Here is a 26,066-nt window from a genome sequence, read left to right on the forward strand (position 1 = left end):
AACATGCAGGACTACATTGATGTGCTGCATCACATACCCACCCGGCCACACACCACCGGCGATGGCAAGTAAGACCTGATGGGCAGGTGACCTCTTGATGGTGAAGATGGACGCCTCCTCCTTGCTTCGCCGGCTCTGCCATACCGGTATCTCCATCCAGCGAAATAGAACGGGTCCCCAAACTTCTTTTCTCAATGGCAACATATGAGATCATACCTCCGCATGATAGACTGGTTGTAAGGTGTCAAGGTGGGATCCCACCGGAATTTCACTTTTACTGTATTTTGTCTTTTCTAGCACAAATTTTGATGATAAAATTTATACTGGAAAGGCAAAATATACTACAAATGTGATTTAGATGGAATCCCACACGATGACACCCTAGTCTGGCTGCCAGACACATGGCAGCGCTCCTAGTAGCGAGAAGCCAGAGTCATGAATCTAATCTCCACCCAAAACTCATCCACGAGTAAAGTTTCTTGCCGTCATTTTTGGGCGTACGTGTGGCTGCCGGACACATGTCGGGAATCTAATCTCCGCCCAAAACGAGTAAGTTTATTGTCCGTCTATTTTGGGAGAAATCAAGCGAAACCAAATGTATATCTAGCGAAACTAAGATTTTCTAGCTAATGTGGATGTACTTGGGTGGGAGAGGGATGCTGGTACGAGCTAGCTAGCTAGTCACATGGAATCTCCTGGTGCATGTGACCGATCAGAATGGCATCTTCGTTCATGGAGGAAAATGCACAAACCAGTAACACCTGGGGCAGAAGTTGCACAAACCAGCGAATCAAACTTGTTTTTGCACGGACCAGCAACTCTAGATGTTATTCGTTGCTAGGCTCCCGCTCCCCCTCCCCCTCCGCCGCCGCCAGAGGTCCCGCCGGGCAAAGCCCGGGCGGTGACGGCGGCAGCGGGGCCTCTCCCTCGCGCGGCGGCCTCCTCTTCCGGCGGCGGTGGTGCGGGACGCGGCGGCGCTCTGGTGGCGAGGTGCTGCAGGAGTCCGGCGCGAACGACGCAGCTCAGGTCGGCGGAGGTGCCGCTCTCCCCCGCGATGGAGGCGTCCCCTGCGGCGGCGGCCGGGATCTCAAGGCCCGCCGTGGCTGCAGGCCGGCGCGTGGACGCCTGTAGGCGTCGGCTGCTGGGCACCATGGAGGTGTCGGCGGCCGTTTGGGCGGCGGCGGGCTGGAGCCTCACCCTCCAGTCCCCGTTCTTCGTGCGGTGAGACGGAGGTCAGCACCTCCCTCTCCGGCGGCGGCAGGGTTGCTTCTCGACGGCGGTGTGGCCAGAAAGGCGGCTCCTTGCGGCGCTTCTCCGATGGGCTTGGGTTTGGCGGCAGGACCGGGGAGAAATCCCTGCGTAAGCTGGCGACGGCGACGCCCGCGGGCGCCGTCACCTCGTTGGAGGCGTCGCCATGGTGTTGCTCCCTCTTCCCCGCATCGAACATCGGGGGAAACCTTGATCCGGTCTTCGGATCGGGCGGCGGCGGCACGGCTGTGTCGTTTTTCCTTCTTGGAGGCGTCGCCTAGATGGTTCGGGAGTCCTCGGTGCGCCATTTGGAGTCGGTGGTGGCAGCCGCTCAGAGCTTGGGCTTCCGGGGCGCTATGTACACCGTCGGCGGCTCTTCTTCGTGGTCGATGCCTCCTTCGATCTGGTTCAACCCCGCCGTTCACTCGCCGTTCCTGGGCACTTTTGGGTGGGCGGTGTGTTGGCTTGTGCCATCTTGAAGTTGGAGTTGGCTTCCTGGAGTTCCTTTCTTCGGTCGTGACGCGGCCAGTAGCTTAGTGTATCGTCTCCTCTGGACGGTGCAAGGCGAGTTTGTCGTTCAGCTGGTGTGGTTTGTGTTGTAATCCGTGTGGCGTCGTGTTTGTATCGGGTTGCCTTCGTTGGCGTTGTTCGGCCGTCTTGGCCTCTTCTTCTATGAAATTTGATGCACCTTCCAGGGTGTATCCTTGAAAAAAGATGTTATTCGTTGCACAGAGCTCTAAACCTCATATTACGCGGGTTAACTGCATATCTGGTTAAGGAGACCCACCTTCTGAGCTGACCTGGCATGCCATTGTGGCCTTTGTATGCCCGGATCGGTCAAGGCAGAGCTCGACGAGCCGAGCCAGCTTCTCTCGTGACAGGCTGCTGCTCCACATGGACAACAAAGGAGAGTCGGCTGTCTAAATTCTAGAACATATAGCTATTTCACCCGTAGGTTTATTTTTTCAATGTTTTGGGGTTGCTTACCACATAGACCACGTGGTTATTTCACTGCAGATCTTGGTTCTGAGAATTGGAAAGAAGAAGGTTGTAATGCTAGGCATAGGGTGCGTTTGGTAGGCTGTGAGCCTTTGACTCGCATCGATCCAGCAAAAACCGATCCGTTTGGTTGCCTGTAAGAGGTTCGCGTTGTGGTTCAACCGGTTCTCAAAGCACCTCTGGGATAGGCCCTGGAGGAATGCCCGAATAGCCAGTTTCCAGTGGGCCTATCCCGTTGTCGTGCCATTTTGCATGCCCGTGTGCAATGTGTTGCACGCGTGGAGAAGCGTCTGGAAAAAGAGGCCGCAGCTGCCATCTACCTCAACCTCACGAAATAGGTCATTGAGGTCCAAAGGATGGACGTCGAGGCAAAAAAGGCAGGCACCGATGCCAAATTGCGTGACGCCGCGGCCAGGAGGATGGACACCGAGGCCAAGACCCGTGCAGAGGACACAAATATCATGCTAGCCGACTTGAGAAGCGTCGACGATGACACCAGAACCTGGTTCATGAAGAGGCGCGCCGAAATCCGTGCGTGAGACACCTGATCACCGGCGCCATGCGCCCAGCACCATGGTCTCCTTTTGGACCTTTTATGATGTTCATGCCTTGTTGTGCCCCTTTTGGATTCCACTTTCCATCGTACCGTGTGTAAAGTTTGATGAACTTATTTCAGACCTTAATTTGACGTATAATTTCATGCAAATTTTAGCTAATTTGAGGCTACAACCTCTTTTCTAAATTTTCTGAAACTAACTGGCCCGCGCCGGAAATGCGTCGGCCCGCTAGAGCCACCCCCGACGCAAACGGACGCCCGCGGACAATTTGGGTATCCAAAATGCGTCGCCGCGTTGGAGATGCCCTAATGCTCCTGTGTTACTGTCATATTTTTTACAAATGCTCATATTGTTGTCTGACGGAATAAGCTGGTTCGGCTCGTCCAGCTCCACGTTGACCAATCCAGGCAAAGCCACGATGGCAGCCAGGTCAGCTTAGAAGGTGAGCCTACTTTGTCAAATATCCAGTTAACCTGTGTAATCTGATGATTAGAGCTTTGTGCAATGAATTACCTCTAAAGTTGCTGGTTCGTGCAAAAACAAGTTTGAGTCACTGGTCTGTGCAACTTCTGCCCCGAATGTTACTGGTATGTGCAATTTCCTCAAGTTCATGCTTTGCTCAGTTGCAGCTAGCTACTACCTCCAATCTCATTCCTAGGCTCCTGACATGTACGATCATGCGCCCCCGTGGAGGAAGTAGTAGACAGCTAAATCCTTTTTTTTATTGCCTACCCAAATGCTTTCTTCCCAGACTATCTAGCAAGCAGCCAGAAGCAAATCAGAATTGCGGAAATTTTCTTCAAGGTACAAGAGCAAAATTGGGCCCAAGATTCTACCCATACAACTAGCCCGAGTGGAGCATCAGACTGCACGTACCAAACCAACAAAGTTTCATGACTGGCAAAACTGAACAACCATAGAAAACAGTGAAACTTCTTTAAGAGAAATACATAGGTAAGGCAATTATAATCAACTAAAGTTCAATCGGTAAGAATAGAAAATTTTGCCATGACGTTTGAAGTTTTGTGCCATTCGGATCTCACAGCAGACAATAAACTTCACAAAAAAAACGAAAGTACATAGAGCAAAGCTCATGCAATCAACCTGGAACAGATATGACAAGGACACATGCATCAGGCTTCACAGAGTTAATCAAGTTGCTAGCTAGTGCTCAAGTACCAACAAACGTCTCTTTGTCCCCAGGGTCTTCCAGCTTGGTTCCTTCTTTCCAAGCGACACATCATGATCCAGTTGCAACATATGAAGATTCCACGCTCTAAATGGTGGGACTTTTCCCGCCCAAAGACTAGGTTGTCGCACGTCGACTGGATGGGCGACAATGGCGATATATGAACGATCAGCCAACATAGCAGTCGTTGTAGACAATTGGTCGAGCTGCTGAGTTGATCCATGTGAGTGACAATTATGGTGGTCGGTGGCATGTAAATTGAAGAAATAGATTGATGTACAGAAAATTTCAAAAGAGAAATAGTTTTATACTTTGGCAGTGTGGGAGTTCAATTATATGAAAATATAGGTCATGTTGACGTCAAATTGGTACTTTTTGGAAGGATCCACATGCCAATGTTTGTCGTCAAGTCATATCATGGTCAAGAGAAAGTACCTACATGCACTGGCGGCGGGTCGTGGAGGCCATACTGGGCTCCGGCCCAGTCTTCTCCAAGTACAAATTCCGTGTTACTATGATATGTGACCGAAGCCCATCTTTCACCCCGTGAGTTATATATGCGACAGATGCCTGACTCCTCGTCCCTCATCTGCGCGTGGCTCTGTCTCTTCTCCAAATATTCAGTCCCCCGGACTCATGATCTCTCAAGTCTTCCTTCTCCCCTTCAATCGCCATGGCCTTGCTCTTTATCCTCCTCCCGCTGGTTCAACCTGCCAAAACAGTTTGTCCATGTAACATCACGTGGTGAACCAAAAGCTACAGCAATTTCAAAAATGTGATGGCCAGCCCATGGCGATGGCGCCGTCGGCCGCCGTGGACACTGGTCATGGAGCATCAAATTGGGCATGTTATGGAAGAAATCTATGTGACTGTTCGGCAATACATGCAATGGGCCCTCCCTTTGTTTTGCGCCACGCTCCGCCACTGCCTACATGCATGTAGGGATGCAAGCGGGCAGATTGGTGTCTGAGTAGTACAATTGAAGTAGATGTGGAATAGGGTCCTGTAGTAAAATTTGCACTAATCATGGGAATGTGGATACCGTTTCTGTAACCCTACATGCATGCCTCTCTCATGGTTCACGTACGACAAGAGTTGGCATGTGTCTTCTGCTTGGCAACGGTATTTTGTGGAAGACACAGAGAGAGATATAGTAATTTTCTTCACTGCTCAGTCAAATGGAAAATATATTGTGCTATGTTGTCACATAACCACAGGGACACATGCCACCGCCGACGACGAGTAAGACGGAGTGGGCGGGCGACCTTGATGGTGAAGATGAACGCCTCCTCCTAGGTTCGCCAGCTCTGCCACACCTGTATCTCCATCCAACGAAATAGAACAGGTCCCCATGCTTCTGTTCTCAGCAGCAGCAGGCAAGACCATACCTCCGCACGATAGAGCTGCCAGACACATTGCATCACTACCAGTTGGGAATCTAATCTCCACCCAAAACTCATCTACGAGAAAGTTCATTGTCATCTTTTTTGAGTGTTGCAACACTAAACAATACATGGGTAGTCTCTTTTGGGCGTTGCGACACTAGAGGATCTCTGGAACTGATGGCAGCGCTTCCCCAATCGTCAGGGAAATCATGCGAAACCAACAGGATTTTTCTACTAGCTATTATAGATGCACTTGGGCGGGGAAGGGATGCTAGTACGAGCTAGCTAGTCACACCCTCAGCGCGTGCGAGATTTGGGCGGGAATCGCCTGGTGCAAATGCATGTGATCGATCAGAACGGCCTCTTCATTCATGTTAGCTCCATTGCAGCTAGCTAGATAGCAAAATCCTTTTATTTTCCCTACCCAAATGCATTTTCGGCAGACTATCTAGCTAGTAGCCACTAGCAAATCAGAAATTGCAGAAATTTAACTTGGGAAGATTTCTTGTCCAAGATTCTACCCATACAGCTAGCCCAAGTGGAGCATCAGCGACTGCACGTACCGAACCAACAAAGTTTCATGACTGTCCAAACTGAACAACCATAGAATACAAGGAAATTTCTTTAAGAGAAATATATAGTTAAGCTAATTAATCATCACGAAGAGTAGAAAAATTTGCCCAAACATTTGCTGTTTGGTGACATTTGGATCCCACAGCAGACCATAAACTTCACAAAAAGGACAAAGGTGCATAGAGCAAAGCTCATGCAATCAATCCTGGAACGGACATGACAAGGGCACATGCATCAGGCTTCACAAAGTTAATCAAGCTGCTAGCTAGTGCTTAACGACCAACATACATCCCCTTGTCCCCGGGGTCTTCCAGCTCGATTCCTTCCTTCCAAGCGACAAAAATGCGACATCCTTAACCTCCAACTGGAACAAAACATATGATGGTCAGCTGTAAAGCAGATTTAGCATATAAACAAATCATTTTGGGAGAGGCTTTGGACTAGACACGCACAACAACGGAGGGCAGCACCCATGCATCTATCTATCTACAACAGGATACCTAGCACATGTTATTGTTCACTCAAAATGCCAGGCGCCACCTATGTATGAGGAATCGCTTCTACATCACAGTTTTCGAGCTATTCGGGCAATAAATAGCGATAGATGGAAATTATTCTCTATGCATGGACTAAATACTGGAAGAACTAGCAAGTAGAAAACATGGGACACACATGGACATGCCATTTCCATGATTGCAACTACCAACTAAATGACAGCAAGTGAATTCTTCATCAACCATTTGAGTCAAAACAGGGTATGCTATTACATTGTGCTAGCTACATCGCAAAGAAATAAACATTCACAAACAGCACGGCAATTGAATCTGATGCGTGAGCCTCACATTCTTACGGGCCAACGCAAGCACAAATGTGCTGCTGCGCAACACTAAGATTATAAAGCTGATCTGGGTGATATCAAAGCATTGGCATCAAGAGAAAAAAACATGTCACCAGAATTGCAAATGACTGCATGATTTCCTGGAGAAGTGACTTGAACATGACCTGGTCGCATAGCAAACCCATGGCATCTGGCTTCAATCGTCTGAATTTGAATTCAGTTCAAGATATGCAGGCATCAACACCAAGCATGACACGGAGCATCAGGACAATGTCAATGCACAAGTTCTAACTCAGTCTAATCTAGAAACAAGCGGAAAACATTTATATGTGAGCTCACCAAATCATAGTCAAGAGAGCAGCACAACAAGAGTAAAATTTACCTATCAATGTATAATAACTAGAAAAGGAAGCAGAAGCACAGGACAGCAAGTTTATATCAGTAGGTGGCATGCTTTTCGTAGGTTCCAGCCCTTGACCAATAGTATCCAAACCTTCAACATGCAGAATTATCGTTGCCAAACAGAGGTCCACAGATAAAAGAGAGAGAAAAAAGCGCAAGTCAATTGGAAGCCCATTCTGGCTAGTCAAACATAGATATGTGCGTTCTAATGGTACGCCATTACAGATTGAATGGTTATCATGGCAATGCATTAGTATTTGAAAATTTCTCATGACTTGACCTTTTTTTGGACATCTAGACGACAATTCAAATGATAAAGAGTAAGAGTGCATAGCAGCACAGGAAGAATGCCACGAGTACCCCCTTCCTGGACACACCCAGCCTGGCTTCTCCATCCTGCAAATAGAACGCACAAACTAACTTAGTGGGACCAAGAATCAAGTGGACTCTGAATTTGAATTCAGTTCAAGATATGCAGGCAGCAACACCAAGCATGAGAAGGAGCATCAGGAAAATGTCGATGCACAAGTTTGTACTCCGTCTAATGTAGGAACAAGCGGAAAACATCTATATATGAGCTCACCAAATCATACTCAGGAACTCAGGAGAGCAGCACAACAAGAGTAAAATTTACCGATCAATGTATAACTAGAAGAAGAAGTAGAAGCACAGGACACAACCTCATTTTATATCAGCAGCTTCCATGCCCTTGGCCAGTAGTATCCAAACCTTCATCCTGCAGAATATCATTGCCAAAAAAAATCACGCATCAAGTGGAAGCCCATTCCGGGTACTCAGACATAGATATGTGTTTTCTAATGGTACGCCATTACAGATTGAATGCTTATCATAGCAATGCATTAGTATTCGAAATTTTCTCATGGCATTTGACCTCCTTTTGGATGTCGAGACGAGAATTCAAATAACAAAGAGTAAGAGTGCATAGCAGCACACCTCCAGAGACAAGGGGATTGCCATTGCCGAAACGACCGACAGGTAGAGGAAGAATTAATGCCACGAGTAGCCCCTTCCTGGACAGACCCAGCTAGCCCGGCTTCTCCGTCCTGCAAGTAGGATGCACAAACTAAGTTAGTGGGGACCAAGAATCAAGTGGACTCTGCAGAATCTTGCTTTCAAGTTGAAGATATGCAGGCAGCAACAGCAAGCATGAGAAGGAGCATCAGGAAAATGTCGATGCACAAGTTTGTACTCCGTCTAATGTAGGAACAAAAGCGGAAAACATATATATATGAGCGCCGACCAAATCATAGTCATGAGAGCAGCATAACAAGAGTAAAATTTACATATGAATGTATAATAACTAGTAAAGGAAGCAGAAGCACAGGACACAGCCTCATCTTATACCAGCAGCTGCCATGCCATTGACCAGTAGTATTGAAACCTCCGTCCTGCAGAATACCGTTGCCAAACAGAGGTCCACAGTTAGAAGAGTAAAAAAAAAATCGCACATCAATTGGAAGCCCATTTCTGGCTAGTCAAACATAGATATGTGCGTTGTAATGCTACGCCATATATTAGAGGTTGAATGGTTATCATGGCAATGCATTAGTATTTGAAACTTTATCATGCCAGTTGACTTTTTTCTTTTTCTTTTTGTGGACATCCGGACGACAATTCAAATAAAACAAAGAGGAAGAGTGCATAGCATCACACCTACAGAGACAAGGGGATTGATTGGCATGACCCAAACGGCCGACACACGCGTAGAGGAAGACTGGCAGGAGTACCTCCTTCGTGGCCACACCCAGCGACCGGCTTCTCTGTCCTGCAAGTAGGATGCACAAATTAAGTGCCTGGGCAGGCAGCAATGACAAATGTGCGCCATTAGAGGTTGAGTGCTTAGAGCATCTCCAGTCGCGTCCCCCAAACCGTCCCCCAAACCGCGCCGGATCGAGCGTTTGGGGGACGTGTTTTGTTCGTGCCGCGTTTGGGGGACGTCGCTCCCCAGCCGCGTCCCCCAAACGCCGCCCCCAATCAGAAATTCAAATAGATGCATTCAAAAGAGATCGTTCCCGCCGATTCGTCGTGATCAGAGTAGCGGCGATCGATCAAAGTACTGGGCGCGCGATCATATTTACAGACCGGTGGTGCATGCAAATTAGAAGAAGGGGCAGGGGTTGGTGGACGGCGTCGTGTCCTGAGTCGACGCAGGCCCGTCGAGCACGACGACCTCGTCGCGATCTGCCTGTTCCTGTGCATGGTGCGTCTGCTCCGTCGCCGACGCGGAGGCCGACGCAGGTGTAGCAGTAGAAGACGCGTCAGCCTGCTCTTGCTGCGCTGCCGCTGCCAGGGCCGCCGCGTCCGCCGCCGCCATTTTGGCTTCGATGTCGTCGAGGATCTGGCCTTTGAAGAAGTTGTGCGCCGCTCGCGTCCGGGGAGACATTCCCTCTGTCGACGTTCTCAGCAGGGACATGTCGTCCCTGCGTTTCTTGAGCTCCAGCTTCTCCTCTTGCCTCTTGAGCAGCTCGGCCCACCTTTGGTCGGCCTTCTTGTCGCGGGAGATAAAGGTCGAGGAGACGTCGGCGAGGCATTTCGTGATCGACGCCTGCGTCTTCTCAGACGACGCAGCGTCGGCCAAGGCGGCCTTGGCAGCCTTGTTGCCAGTAGGACGCCCTGTCGAAGTTGCCAGCGGCGCGTCCAGATCAATGGCGTCCTTCCCCTTGGACAGCGACAAGCGCGTCAGCCGCCATTTCTCATTCATTTTGAGCTTGCCATAGCAATGCATCAGCGCGAACGGCTTATGCCCATCTGAATTCCTCGCGTAAACCTCCATGGCCCTATCAAACTAACCAAAGGAAGCAGAGTCATTTCATCGAACACAATGTAGGCGCTACAGATTATGGAAGAAACAGTCGTACCAGTTGGGCGACGTCGGCGCCGCTGTCGCCTCTGGTCTCTAAGTCCTGATGGTACCCATGGAAGGAGTTCACCGACGCCTGGATGATGGCCCATCGCGTCGACATTGCCTTCTGGCTCCTCTTCATTGTCACTTTCTGGTAGTCGCTGTTGATGAGCTTGCGCTCATCGAACTCGGCCTTGATCCTCGCCCAATACTTCCCGCCTTTTTGGTTCGCGCCGATGATGGAGTCATGGCTCACCGTCGCCCACGACTCGCACAGACAAAGATCTTCCAGAGGCGTCCACTTCGGGCCTCGTGTGCCCGACGCCTTCTTCTTCTTCTTCTTCGTCCTCACGCCGTCCGCGTCTACCTCCACGAGATCATCGTCACCGGCACCCTCGTCGTCCTCTTCGTCAACGCCCTCTTCGTCCTCATCGTCGTCCTCCTCGTCGTCCTCCACCCCCTCCTCTTCCTCGTCGTCCTCCTCCTCAACCCCGTCCTCCTCCTCAGCACCGGCGCCGTCGTATTCGAGCGGACCCCTGCGGCCGGTGAAAGGGTCGCCGTCCGGACCGAGTCCTGGCTCGCGCTGCTCGTACGCCGGGGAGTAGAGGTTGTTGGGGTTGAAGCCGCCGTGCGGCAGCGCATCCTGGTAGTGCGGCGACAAGTTAGGCGTCACGCACCCGGGAGTGGCGGAGGGGCCGTCGTTGTAGAAGGCGGCTTGCGACGGAGAGATCACTCCGGGAACGTACACCGGCATGGACGTACTCCATGGGCTCGCGTTGGTGGCGGCGATACACCCGGCCATTACGTGCTGGTGCTGGCGCGCCGCCTGAGCCTTCTTCTCCAGCTCCACCGCCCTCCGTCCTTTCCGCTCCGCCGTCGATAGCTTCCGGCGCAGGCAATCTTGCTGCCATTGATCTTCGGTCATTCCTTCAGGCTTCTTCTTCGCAGCCGGCGCCTTCCGCGGCTTCGCGAACGGCGCTTTCGCCCCTATCGTCGCATTGCCCGGCGGCTTCTTGGCCGCTTTCTTCGCCATCTTTTTGGGGGCTGTCGGCGGCGCCATGGAATGGGGAGAGGGTAGCGGCGGCGGGTGGACGGCGGGAGGGAGAAAGAAATCGGCGGGATAGGAGAAATGAATCGGCGGCGGGATATGTTTTGGGAGGCCTGTGCGCGGCGGTATAGGCGCGATTTGGCGGGAGCGGCGGGATTTGGCGGGAGTGTGAGACGACTTTTCCCTGTGCCGCTGACGGGTCGGCCCCGCGTCGGTTGGCCTCGCTTTTCGTTGTGTCCGGCGTCCCCGGAGCGTCCCCTGTGGGACGGGGACGGGCTCGGGGCGCCGGACACCGTATGGGGGCGCGCCGGACAAAAAAGGGCTTTGGGGGACGCGGCTGGAACGCATTTTCTGTCCGGCGCGCCCCAAATCCCTTTGGGGGACGGTTTGGGGGACGCGACTGGAGATGCTCTTATGATGGCAAATGTGTAGGCAAAGATAGATACATATAGGAACACGTGTCTGTCCAAAGAAAGAAAGAAAGAAAGAACTAGGCCGGAATGGAGACAGGACCTTGAGATAGATGGAGGGTGAAGGCCGTGATGCAGCGGAAGGAGCAGCACCGGAACAGCATCGAGATCTGGTGGAAAATAAGCCTTGGCGTTAAGGTAGATGGGGGGAGGCAAGCAAGTAATGGAAGAGGATGGAAATCGAAATCTAAAAAAGAAAAGCGGTACCTTTGTTTGGATTGGGGACGAGGTGGAGGAGCAGCGGAGGGCGGCGCCGCGCCGTTGGCCGGTGAAGGAAGGAGTCGGAGGCGGGCCGAGCAGCTGGCCTTGGGGCTGCGCCGTCTGAGGGGAGCACACGGGGCGGCGGCATGTCCTCCCGCTGGTGGTGCTAGAGTTTGGCGGCGGAGCAGAGGAGGGGCCCGTGGCAGCGACGAGGTCCCTGAAAGGAAGGGCAGCGAGGTCGCCGGCGTGCAGCACCGTCGGCGTCGGGAAGGCGCGCCGTCGCCGTGGCCATGGAAGTGGCTGTAGAGGGTGGCGTCTGGATTTGGGGATTGATTGGTGGAGGGAGAGCGGTGGGTGGGTGCGCAAGAGAGAGAGAGAGAGAGAGAGGGGGGGAGGCGTGTGCACTCGTGGCAGAGGTGAGTTTCGGTGCGTCGGGGGTTTGTTTTGGGCGCGGAAGCAAAGGAGTCGAATTGGCGACGAAAGCTCCTGAACCGCACCGGCACCGCGGATTTTTAACCGACGAAAGACAAAACAAATGTCCGTAACGTGCAGACTAGGCAAGCAGGAAGTCGCGCGCGCGCCCGAATCGAGATCGAGGATGGCTGCCGCCTGGCCGCCGTCTAGCCAAACGGGGACAAAGTCGACGTGCACCATGGACAAGGTGGACGGCTTCCACCGGTTCGAGGTCCGCAACTACAGCCTGATCAAAGGCATCTCCGCCGCCAACTGGGTAAGGTCCGGCACCTTCCCCGTCGGCGGCTACGACTGGTCCGTCGTCTTCTACCCCTCGGGATGCCTCTACGCGCCCAGAGCAGGCAACATGTCGCTCTACCTCGAGCTGATGACCAGCGGCGCCACGGCGAGGGCGGCCTTCGTCGCGCGGTTCGTGAACCCGGCCACGGGGCGGTCGCGGAGGATCCGACACAGCGGGATCGGGCAATACAACACGGCGCATGCCAGGGAAGGAATCAGCCCCATGACGACGGCCGCGCTTGAGGCCACCTACGTCGACCGAGACAGCGACCGCCTCGTCATCGAGGTCACCCTCACCGTCATGGGCGAGCCCCGCACGTCCGCGGCGACACGGCTGGGCGTCCCGGCGCCGCCGTCGTCGGACCTACCGGCGCACCTGGGGCGCCTGCTGGAGTCCGGGGAGCTGGCGGACGTCACGTTCCAAGTGCGGGGGGAGAGGTTCGCCGCGCACAGGATGGTGCTCGCCATGAGGTCGCCGGTGTTCAAGGCGGAGCTCTTTGGGCCGATGAGCGAGAGCGGGTGCATCACGATCCAAGACGTGGATCCTGCCGTCTTCAAGCTCCTGCTCCACGTCATCTACACGGACGCCTTCCCTGCTGCTGCCATGCACGATCTCGACGAGGACTCCAGCCGAGAGCTCGCGCGGCATCTGCTCGCCGCAGCTGATCGGTACGGCATGGATAGGCTCAAGGCGCAGTGCGCCAACATCTTGTCGACCAGCCTCAACGCGCATACTGTTGCTAGTACGTTGGCTTTAGCTGATCTGCACGGCTGCCACCAGCTTAAGGATGCTTGTGTTGAGTTCATCATCACATTAGGCATGGACAATGGCTCGGTGCTAACAAGCAGGGAGGATCACCCACACGACCAGCAGCTCGGTTGTTTCACTTTCCTCGGATGTTTCTGCAAGGCAGTCGCCAGCATCCTTAGAATCCACTAAGTCGAATATGTGTGGTTAACTCATTGTCGATCTGCTAACTACTTCCAATTAACTATTAGTAATCTGCAGCAATGTACAGTATATATCAAGGCTGCAAGCATATACTTTTAGAGCAGGTGTTTGGTGAGCACCCATATCTAGACCATGTATACTGCATCAAGTTTGTGCAAATTCTTTTTGTTCTCTCTCAAACAATTTCTCATTTTTATTTTCTCACACCACACATTGTTTGAACTAAAAAAAATTACAGATCACTTAAACATAACCATTGAAATATGGGAAAAATATTTTGGATTTTTCATGTCATTATATACATATGTATTTCAAGGATTTATTTTGAATTTTAAATAATTTAAATTTTTAATTTACACAAAAAATTCAGAACTAATTTTCCTCCATTCTATTTTGCTTTACTGTATGAGTAATCGCTTCTACATCACACAGTTTGTGAGAACTAAAAAAGTATAAATTCATTTGCTAGCCGTGCCGTCGCCAAGCGTCCAAAGTCTTAAGTCGCGAATATTCACGCGAGCGCACGCGCTACATACACATGTGTGTGGTGCAACCCTATGTGTGTTCTTACCATTTTATATGTCAACAAGAGTTCTCCTTATAAGTTGGTCCAAACTTTCTTCCCTTAGCAATGTAGGACTAAAGTTTGGACATGGCACTGGAGTTTTCAGAATTTTGCCAATGGACCGCCGGTGCCTCAAATGGGCCTCTCTACTTGCTTACTGAGATATTCCACACTATTGTCTATCCATCGGCCTACATACTTGCATGCCATCCCAGCAAAAAAGGCCATGCTGATGCATGCATGGGATAAAGGCAATGCAAGTTATGCATGCTCTAATTTATTTGACACAGGAGTCTGCCCTTACCCACCGGTGGGTACATATCATGCTGCCGCCCCCGGCAGCCAACAACTTGCAGGGTATCTCTATGGCGCTCCTCTATTCCATGGTCGTTGATATATATAGAAACAAATGGTCTCAATTGCTAAAGAGTGCTTGGAGGCTCGCTAGACAACCCGAGAGCCTCCGTTGTCATCGATCGCCACTACCCTGCCTTCCTGCACCGCACCGCCCCGGCGTCGTTCCCTGGCCACCTACCTCCACGGTGTCAACCCCCGACAAATCGTGTGTGTCCGTTGTATTCCTCCGCTTAGCACGCCAAGGTGCATCGCCTCGAGCCTGACCTCCTATACCGCCGCTTCCGCAAGCCCAGGTGCCTGGCCGGGAAGAAACCATGCCACGTGTGGCTGACGGTGATGCACGCCAGTGACTTCGATCCCCTTTCTCTTTGGGACATTTCCGCTCTGCCGCTTGACTGTGGTGGCTCTCACCGGCACGTCCACTCTGCCACCCTTTCTGCATAACCCCACCAGCAAAGACCCAGGGGCGAGCTTGCTGGACCGGCGTCGAGCACGACGTGTCAAAGACCTCGCCGACGTTTGCGCCTCTGTTGGCTGCGAGTTTGTGCCGTCGTCCGGGGCAGCATGGAGCTGGCCATGGACGCGGATGACGGCGCTCAAGGGGAGGAGGGGATGGCCTGTAGATGCTCGACCAAAACAATCAGATCCAGCTTCAGGTAACGGTAGCATAAGGTTCGTCAGTGGATGCAGGCCTGATTACCATCTGAGGTCAGCTCTCCTGGTGAGAAGATTAAGTAGTGAGAACGATAGGACGAAACTGAAGATGGAGTCGTCCTGGAGTTCTGGTGTAAACCTAGGTGGATCCTTTTTTGGGTGGTGAGACCAGCTAGCAACTTGTAAAAGACAGAAACATTTTGACCGTGTTGTGGCGCCATGTGCCAACATCTCACTTGCACTGCAGGAATCGACGTAGACGCCGACGGCCGGCTGCCCTCGGCGTAGCCACGCACGGCCCTCGGCGTAGCCTCGGCGTCTGGGTCCCTCGGCATAGGCTTCCGTGCCGTCGGCGTAGGCCTGGCCGTCGGCGTACGACGCCTACGCCGATGGTGCAACCTCACCCTCGGCATCGCTGCCCTCGGCGTCTGGCCACGGCGCGTCGTCGCCGTTAACGGAGGTGCATCAGACGCCGACGGCCTTGCCCTCGGCGTAGCCACGCGAAGTGCGCGCCGTGGAGCGACGTGGCGCGTCATGAGGCTGCCATCTGCGGCGTCTACGCCGACGGCCAGACCCTCGGCGTCTGCATGGGCCATGCAGGGGACACGCGGCAAGGTCTACACCGACGGCATAGCCCTAGTGCGTTGGCAGTACGAACCGCCGGACTTGTCACGAGTCATTTGCAACCACTCGACTGACCCAAAGCCACGGTAGCTAGACTCCAAACTACAACCTACAAAAGTTTTACCAAGGTCCAGAACATAAATTCACTTCCAGAAACAAAATGGAGCACCTTAATAAATGTAGGTAGTATACTGCTAGTTTGCTAGCCGCGCCGTCGCCAAACATCTTAAGTCGCCAATATTCACGCGAGCGCACGCGCTACACAGACATGTGTGTGTGGTGCAACTCTATGTGTGTTCTTACCATTTTAGATGTCAACAAGAGTTCTCCTTATAAGTTGGTCCAAACTTTCTTCCCTTAGCAATGTGGGACTAAAGTTTGGACATGCCACTAGAGTTCTCAGTATTTTGCCAATGGGCCACCGGTGCTTCAAATGGGCCTCTATACTCACCCACTGATACGTTCCACACTCTTGTCTATCCATTGGCTTAAATACTTGCATGCCATCCCAACGAAAAAGACCATGTTGATGCATGCATGGGAAAAAGGCAATGCAAATCATGCGTGCTCTAATTTATTTGACATAGGAGTATGCCTTTATCCACCTATGGGTACGTATCATGCTGACGCCGGTGGCAGGCAACAACTTGCTACGGCTCTATATGGCGCTCCCCTATCACATGGTCGTTGATATTATATATAAACATATGATACTCCCTCCATCCCAGTTCGTAAGGCAAAGTTTTAAAAAATATTTGTCCCAAAATAGCTCACCTCCTAGGCACATTTGCATTTAATGTGGGAGTAAAACTGATTCATTTGCATGCAAAAGACTCCTACTTTCGTATCCCACCAATTAAAAGATAGAAAATAAAGTTCTTTTTAATTTTCCAATTAATTGCAGCATTGATGTTAATGTTTTTACATGAAAATTTAGAGCCAATGAGAATTCACCTTGGGCCAAGATATTTGAAAACGTTGCCTTGCGAACTGGGACGGAGGGAGTAGTTGAAGTAGTACGGGCGTAGACCGGAAACATCAAGCTTTCCATGGTATTAATTAGTACATGAGACTTTCTTCCATTGTGCTGCTAGTAGTACTACTAACCAGCATTTGCCCTGGTGTTAATCAACATAACATAGTATTTCATATTCATCGGATCCCAACAAACGCAACATGTAGCATTACAAATAGATGATCTTGATCATGATAGGTGACACGCGCACAGCACGCGACCGTTGGAAACCCCAAGTGGAAGGTGTGATGCGTACAGCAGTAAGTTTCCCTACGTAAGAAACCAAGGTTTATCGAACCAGTAGGAGCCAAGAAGCACGTTGAAGGTTGATGGCGGCGGAGTGTAGTGTGGCGCAACACCAGGGATTCCGGCGCCAACGTGGAACCTGCACAACACAACCAAATTACTTTGCCCCAACGTGACAGTGAGGTTGTCAATCTCACCGGCTTGTTGTAATAAAGGATTAGATGTATAGTGTGGATGATGATGTTTGCAGAAAACAGTAAGAACGAGTATTGCAGTAGATTGTATTCGATGTAAAGAATGGATCGGGGTCCACAGTTCACTAGTGGTGTCTCTCCCATAAGATAAATAGCATGTTGGGTGAACAAATTACAGTTGGGCAATTGACAAATAAAGATAGCATGACAATGCACATACATGTTATGATGAGTAGTGTGAGATTCAATTGGGCATTACGACAAAGTACATAGACCGCTATCCAGCATGCATCTATGCCTAAAAAGTCCACCTTCAGGTTATCATCCGAACCCCTTCCAGTATTAAGTTGCAAACAACAGATAATTGCATTAAGTATGGTGCGTAATATAATCAACAAATACATCCTTAGACATAGCATTGATGTTTTATCCCTAGTGGCAACAGCACATCCACAACCTTAGAACTTTCTTACATCCTTTGTCCCAGATTTAATGGAGGCATGAACCCACTATCGAGCATAAATACTCCCTCTTGGAGTTACAAGTAATGACTTGGCCAGAGCCTCTACTAATAACGGAGAGCATGCAAGATCATAAACAACACATAGATGATAGATTGATAATCAACATAACATAGCATTCAATATTCATCGGATCCCAACAAACGCAACATGTAGCATTACAAATAGATGATCTTGATCATGTTAGGCAGCTCACAAGATCTAACAATGATAGCACAATTAGGAGAAGACGACCATCTAGCTACTGTTATGGACCCATAGTCCAGGGGTGAACTACTCACACATCACTCCGGAGGCGACCATGGCGGTGAAGAGTCCTCCGGGAGATGATTCCCCTCTCCGGCAGGGTGCCGGAGGCGATCTCCTGAATCCCCCGAGATGGGATTGACGGCGGCGGCGTCTCTGGAAGGTTTTCCGTATCATGGCTATCGGTACTGGGGTATTCGCGACGAAGACTTTAAGTAGGCGGAAGGGCGGAGTCGGAGGGCTGACGAGGGGGCCACACACTAGGGCCACGCGGGCCCCCCTTGGGCCGCGCCGCCCTAGTGTGGCGGAGCCTCGTCGCCCCACTTCGTTTCCCTTTCGGTGTTCTGGAAGCTTCGTGGAAAAATAAGCCCCTGGGCGTTGATTTCGTCCAATTCCGAGAATATTTCCTTACTAGGATTTCTGAAACCAAAAACAGCAGAAAACAGCAACTGGCTCTTCGGCATCTTGTTAATAGGTTAGTGCCGGAAAATGCATAAATATGACATAAAGTATGTATAAAACATGTGTGTATCATCATAAAACAAGCATGGAACATAAGAAATTATTGATACGTTGGAGACGTATCAATAGGCAGCTCACAAGATCTAACAATGATAACACAATGAGGAGAAGACAACCATCTAGCTACTGCTATGGACCCATAGTCCAGGGGTGAACTACTCACACATCACTCCGGAGGCGATCATGGCGATGAAGAGTCCTCTGGGAGATGATTCCCCTCTCCGGCAGGGTGCCGGAGGCGATCTCCTGAATCCCCCGAGATGGGATTGGCGGCGGTGGCGTCTCTGGAAGATTTTCCATATCGTGGCTCTCGGTACTGGGGTATTCGCGACGAAGACTTTTTATAGGCGGAATGGTAGGTTTAGGGGCGACACGAGGGCCCCACACGCCAGGGCAGCGCGGCCCCACTCTTGGCCGCGCGGCCCTGTTGTGGTGGCGCCTCGTCGCCCCACTTCGTATTCCTTTCGGTCTTCTGGAAGCTTCATGGAAAAATAAGACCCTAGACGTTGATTTCGTCCAATTCCGAGAATATTTCCTTTGTAGGATTTCTGAAACCAAAAACAGTAGAAAACAACAACTGGCTCTTCGGCATCTTGTCGATAGGTTAGTGCCGGAAAATGCATAATAATGACATAAAGTGTGTATAAAACATGTGAGTATCATCATAAAAGTAGCATTGAACATAAGAAATTATAGATACGTTTGAGACGTATCACGCCGTCGTCGTCGGACCTGCCAGCGCACCTGGGGATTCTTTGGGCACTCGCATCTGGAATGTGGTTCGGGAGAGCATGATGAGAATAACCTCAAGTGGGGGGACTTCCAGAGAGCTGATTGGGATACGTGGCATGGCCGTGGTTTTGGCGCTGGTCGTGGAGGAGGTAGAACAAATGGCCATACCGGGTGTGGTCGGGAAGGAAATTTTGGAAGAGATTCCGTGGGGCGTTGAAGAGTTGTTGGTCCATGGAGGCACAATGCTATTGGTGTTGCAAATACTATGAATTCTGACCCGGAGCTCACAGATACAGCAACTAGCCCTGTCAAGGGACAAAATATGGAGGTGGATAAGAATGATGTCATAAATTGTCAAACAAAAAGGCCTTTAGAATTCGGACAAGTGGAGGAGAATGAAAATGAGAAGGCTATGGATGAGAGTGAGTATCCAAACGAGACTGGTGATATGACAGGTAATGGAGCTTTACCAGAGAAAACTGAGACAGAGCAAAAGAAAGAAAGGACAAAAAGGCCAAAGAAGGATGGAGCTGACTCCCCTTCACTAGGATTGGCGGGATCCCTTGAGGGTCCCGTCCGGTTGCAATGAAAATTCTATCTTGGAACTGCCACGGTTTGGGTAATGCCGCGGCAGTTCGAGCGCTTCTTGATGTCTTGAAACGATATAACCCCGATGTGGTGTTCTTGTCGGAGACCCACCTTGAAGAATATCCGACAGAATGTCTTAGGAGGAGAACTTGGATGGACTTCAAGATTGTGCAAGCTTGTGATGGTAGGCGGAGAGGAATCCTATTGTTCTGGAAAAAGGAAGTGAAACTCTATCAAATAAGGGTTGAACCAAATTTTATTGATGTTCGTATTGACGAAGATGCGAATAATAGTTGGAGATTCACTGGAATGTATGGGGAGTTTAAGTGGGAGGAGAAGTATAAGACACGGGACAGAATGAGAGCAATTCATCAAAATAATAATCTTCCTTGGGTTATCATGGGTGATCTTAATGAAATTATGTTTGATCATGAAAAATAAGGGGGGAGGCGACAACCCCCGAGATATATGCAAGATTTTCAAAATGCACTTGAGGACTGTAATCTGCATGATCTTGGTTATGTGGGTGATCTATTTACATGGCGTAGATGAAATATGAGGTCAAGACTTGACAGAGCGGTGGGCAATTCGAGCTGGACTCAAATGCATGGCGGCAGCTGCCGTGTCCACGGAGTACAACCATTCGGATCATGGACCATTGCTGCTTGATACAGAATACCATGGATCAACTAATTCACATCGGCCAATACAGCTAAACAAATTTGAAGCAAAGTGGTTCAGGGAAGAGAACTTTGGAGAAACTATGAGGGAAGAATGGGATGTTGCGGCTGCCTCTGTTGATCCGATCGACGTACTCACGCGCCCGAGGACGATGTATTTCTTGGACCATAGGGTGAAACCGCGCTTGACATCGGCCATTGTCTTCTCATCATCACTTCCAGGAAAATCTGAGATGCAGGAACTTCCTAAGGAAGAATCCGCCTTAGATCTGAAAAATTCAGCGCCCACCCAATCCGCCCCTGAGCAGGAAATTACGGTGGAAGACCAATGCAGATCCGACTGGGTCTCCCAGGTGTTAGAGAAGCAAATATATACCATATTAAAATATCCTTCATAATTAATCAAATGGTACTAATTTGATACTCTAGGAGTATTTTTTGTATAAACTTAATCAAACTTTACACGGTTTGACTTCGAAAAAAATCTTATACGCACTATATTTTAGCATATAGGGATATATAGTTAATATCAATACAAAATGATAAATATTTTGCATTGTAGATTGATACGTCTCCGACGTATCGATAATTTCTTATGTTCCATGCCACATTATTGATGTTATCTACATGTTTTATGCACACTTTATGTCATATTCATGCATTTTCTGGAACTAACCTATTAACAAGATGCCGAAGTGCCAGTTGCTGTTTTCTGCTGTTTTTGGTTTCAGAAATCCTAGTAAGGAAATATTCTCGGAATTGGACGAAATCAAAGCCCAGGGGCCTATTTTCTCACGAAGCTTCCAGAAGTCCGAAGGAGAGACGAAGAGGGGCCACGGAGGGGCCACACTATAGGGCGGCGGCGCCCCTGGAGTCTTTCTGGAGTTTCGTCAAAAGGTATCGAAGATTTAGGTCGCGAGGGGTTATATAGGCGAAGAGGCGGCGCAGGAGGGGCAACAGGGTGCCCTCCTAGTTTCTGCTCGTCCCGAGCAGGTAAACGATAACAAAGATAATTTCTGGAGTGACATGCCATCATAACCTTGATCATACTATTGTAAGCATATGTAATGAATGCAGCGATCCAAACAATGGCAGGACAAGTAAAAAAGTTAACCTTGGGAAGCGGATTGGCGGCGCTGAATGGTTCAACGCGGCAAGAAGAAGGGACAGGATCTTTTTTGCTGAGAGACGAGATTTTTCGGACAAGCTTTTCTAAATTCTTGACCTCCAAATCCGTCGACAACCGATCAGAGTCCGTGTCGCCAGAATATTTCCAGAGAGGGCGTTTGCGAGCTTGGAGAGGCTGCACTCTGGTCCTCAGAAAATAGGCTGTGATTTGGATGCCTGATAATTCTTGGCCACGAGTATTTTGCAACTCGTGGATGCGAGCCATCAGGGCCTCGGTCGCAATCTTTTCTTCTTCGGTAGCCTCTGCGTCCCAGGAGCGGCGGCGAGTAATTCTCTCGGCACCATCAAAAGGAGGGATGTTGTCCTCAGCACATCCGTTGTTTTCTTCCTGGATGTACAACCACTTCTTGCGCCATCCTTGAACTGAATCAGGAAGCTTGACGTCGAAATAGTCGACAGTGGGACGGACAGAAATTACAACGCCACCTATATTGTAGGCAACGTTGGAGGAGCCATTACGGCGACAAAAGAAAATGCGCCAACATCTTGTCGACCAGCCTCAACGCGCATACTGTTGCTAGTACGTTGGCTTTAGCTGATCTGCACGGCCACCAGCTTAAGGATGCTTGTGTTGAGTTCATCATCACATTAGGCATGGACAATGGCTCGGTGCTAACAAGCAGGGAGGATCACCCACAGGACTAGCAGCTCGGTTGTTTTACTTTCCTCGGATGTTTCTGCTATCTATCTATAATAAAATATTAATACTATGATCAACTATCTATAATAAAATATTAATACTATGTGAGTGGTGTTTTGGAACATGGGAGCATATGCTCCCTCTATTTTGAAATGCATCTTACACATATTTTGAATTTCAAAAAAATTAAAACCAAAAATTCGCATGTAAATCTTCTCGTGCTACACGCTTACAACTATCCTCCGATTACGGAACCTATAGTCAGGACCGTTTGTGTCTTCAGTTGCAAGCGCCAAGTGTGTCGTCTGTCATGTACTACCATCGTCTTAAAACTTAAGATTTTTCTTCCAAAACTAAAAACAAGTAAAGTTTGAATGAACTTTTAGAATCTATAACCAAACATGATATTTTGTAGATACCATATAAAAAATACATTTTATTATCTATCTAATGTTATTGATTTTGTAGAGACAAAGCCAGCCAAGACAATCAGATCCAGCTTCAGGTAACGGTAGCGTAAGGTTCATTAGTGGATGCAGGCCTGATTACCATCTGAGGTCAGCGCTCCAGGTGAGAAAGATTAAGTAGTGAGAACGATAGGAATATTAAAATAGCGCACTATCTAATAAAAAGTATAAACTTTATTCGCAAGCCGCGCCGTCGCCAAGCGTCCAAAGTCTTAAGTCGCGAATATTCACGCGAGCGCACGCGCTACACATGTATGTGTGTGGTGCAACCCTATGTGTGTTCTTACCATTTTATATGTCACCAAGAGTTCTCCTTATAAGTTGCTCCAAACTTTCTTCCCTTAGCAATGTGGGACTAAAGTTTGAGCATGGCACTAGAGTTCTCAGAATTTTGCATATGGGCCGCTGGTGCCTCAAATGGGCCTCTCTACTTGCTTACTGAGATATTCCACACTATTGTCTATCCGTCGGCCTAAATTCTTGCATGCCATCCCAACGAAAAAGGTCATGCTGATGCATGCATGGGATAAAGGCAGTGCAAGTCATGCATGCTCTAATTTATTTGACACAGGAGTATGCCCATACCCACCGGTGGGTACATATCACACTGACGCCGCCGGCAGCCAACAACTTGCAGGGGATCTCTATGGCGCTCCCATATTCCATGGTCGTTGATATATATAGAAACAAATGGTCCCAATTGCTAAATAGTGCTTGGAGGCTCGCTAGACAATCCGAGCCCCCGTTTTCATCGATCGCGAGCGGTCGTCGCCTACTTCCCCTGCTCTACACCTCACGTATGGCAGCTGCCGCTTAGCACTGCCAAGGTGTGGCTGACGGTGATGCACGTTAGTGACTTCGATCCCCTTTCTCTTTGGGACATCTCCGCTTCGCCGCTCGCCTGTGGTGGCTCTCACCGACACGTCCACTCTGCCATCCTTTCTGCATAACCCCACCAGCGAAGACCCAGTGGCGAGCTTGTTGGACTGGCACACAACGTGTCAAGGACCTCGCCGATGCCTGCACCTCTGTTGGCTGCGAGTTTGTTCCGTCGTCCAGAGCAGCATGCATGGAGCTGGCCATGAACGCGGACGACGGCGCTCAAGGGGAAGAGGGGGTGGCCCTGTAGATGCTCGACCAAAAGGTGACGCCTAGGAAAAGGTCCATTTTCCCCCTCTTATGTTGTGTCATGTCTTAGTGTTCCAAGAACGGCAGAACCAAATTAGCTACGACTTTTTGTGTTAATGCATCTACAGGAGTAACTGAAGGCTGCAAAGCGGGAGGAGGAAGCGCAGCGATGTCATTGTCGACACCCACAAGCGTCTCGAGGCAGTGCTCCGGATCGACTATGAGCTAGTCTTGCTGGAGTAGAATGATTATACTTCGTAGTTGCCTACTAGTTTATCTGGAGTGGAACAATTGTACGTGTGTAGCTGCAAAGCAAATGGAAGTTCATGTAGTGTAAATGATTTTGCTTTGCGTCCTAATGCTTTACTTCCATCCATGCATTGATGCAACGGTTGAGTGCTGATTGGTGGATGATGAGCTGATGCACAATTGATAAACAAACAAATTTATAATTTATTCAGGTTACATGAAACTCATAACTCACAAGTGCAAACTAACCATGATTTGTTCATGCTGACAATAAATTATTATTTGGTATTACATGTGAGAATTAATGTTGTGGTCTCACAGCTCTTGTTTCCTTGCCATTGCCTATCTTTGTATCGACTTTTCTTTTTGCTAATTCTCATATATTCCCAAGTTCATTATTGAGACTTAGTTCCACCATTTTGATAGTAGATGTCGTTTACAAAATCCATCAGACAACTCGTTTCATCAGTATAGGAGTCGATGCCTCGCCCGCCCGGCCATCGATGGCTTGGTTATTGTTTTATTCATGAAGTAATTTCATGCATTCCCATTCATTTTGTGTGTGTCTTCCTTGTGTCACGCCGTTATTAGTTTATGCACACAAAATTTGTTCCATGTTCCACCTCACCATTGTGTATTTGGGACCCTTGTTTACCTAGTACTAACATTTTGTGCGTCTAGCCATCCCACAACCTTATTATAGAGTAAATTACAAGGAAATACCAATATTGAGGCGAATTCAACGGCAATTTTGTTAAAAAAATCAAGTCAATACCATCTATAGGGCCGGGAGCAAAAGATGGAGCTAATTCTCTACCGACATAGTTTTAATCTTTGTTGTCCCACTGTCAGTGATGACTTGGACTAACGGTTGCCACCATGACGTTTAGACCAATGACGGGCGAATATCCGGTCTGGTATGGGGCGTTGACCGAATCGGCTAGGAAACACGCGGCGGCGCTGGAGCGAGGCGTGCAAGCGCGGAGGTGGGCCAGAGGTAATGGGCATGTGTTGGGTGGCTTAGCGCCGATGCGTTGTGACCTAGTGTGTGCCACTGCGGTCGTGTGGGCCTTTCGTCCAGAGGCTAGGTGACGGCGCGCGATGTGTGCAGGAGCTGCGGCTACGCCGGTCGAGCTAGGGCGTGTCCCGCGAGCCGCGTGCTCGTGCTCTCCATCGGTGGGGGAGAGGATGATGGTGCGCTGGTTGTGGCCGCGGCCACGCTCGTTAGGCTCTAGCATCAGCTACAGCAGCTCCACGACAACGCTATCGCGCAAGTCATGGACTAGTACAACCTGGCGGCTGGGTCCGGCGCCGGCGCCGGCGGGTTCCTTGTGGCAGCGCTGTTCGCGCACCCGCCGGATGACGGCTGATTAAGCGTTTGACGTCATCCAAGCCGCTGATGATACCCTGCTACGACATGGCCATGGTGGCACCATCCGTCTTCTCCTGGTGGTCTGCTGCGCACGCGGAGGCGATGCTGGAGGCCCGACGGTGCGACTTGGAGTGGCTGCTCGCAGTAGGACGTGCCCGATAGTGGCGCGGCATGGATTTGCTGCTCACAGGACATGCACGGTGGCGGCACGACATGGATATGTTGCTTGCGGATGGAGAGGGGTTCCCCTCCATCCGAGCCGCAGCAGGACGGGCGCGGCCTGGGGGATCGCCGACGCGAGCGGAGCGCAACAAAAGAGGAGCTAGGACGCGCACGGGCGGAGTGGTTGCTGAGCGGCGCGACACGGCCGAGCACCGCTCGGCCGGAGGAGGGGCGCCGGAGGCGGGAGGAGCCGGGCAGCGAGGTGAGCAGGAGGTAGAGGGAGGTAGTTCCCCGAAAGAGATAGAGAGAGGAATTAAAAGAACATCGAATAAAAAACTGGTACTGGCTGGTGGGCTCCATCTCCATCTCAGCTCCTCCTTTAACAAAATTGGACTGCGGGGATGGCCGTCAAGCCGCGTCATCATTAATAGTGGGGCC

The 26,066-nt window shown here is 50.2% G+C and overlaps 1 protein-coding gene across 1 annotated transcript; it reads left to right on the top strand.

Annotated features, from left to right (window-relative positions):
- Positions 1-12,371: 12,371 nt before the first annotated feature.
- Positions 12,372-13,466, top strand: LOC127309814 (BTB/POZ and MATH domain-containing protein 1-like). Its single transcript, XM_051340536.1, has one exon. It carries the CDS (start codon positions 12,372-12,374, stop codon positions 13,464-13,466), a length of 1,095 nt encoding a protein of 364 aa, XP_051196496.1.
- Positions 13,467-26,066: the final 12,600 nt, after the last annotated feature.

Source organism: Lolium perenne, chromosome 6 (genome assembly GCF_019359855.2).
Source record: "Lolium perenne isolate Kyuss_39 chromosome 6, Kyuss_2.0, whole genome shotgun sequence".
Lineage (NCBI taxonomy): Eukaryota > Viridiplantae > Streptophyta > Magnoliopsida > Poales > Poaceae > Lolium > Lolium perenne.

What these genes read in the sequence shown, in the direction of transcription:
- LOC127309814 (XM_051340536.1), top strand. Translation starts at nt 12,372, where the DNA reads ATGGCTGCCGCCTGGCCGCCGTCTAGCCAAACGGGGACAAAGTCGACG.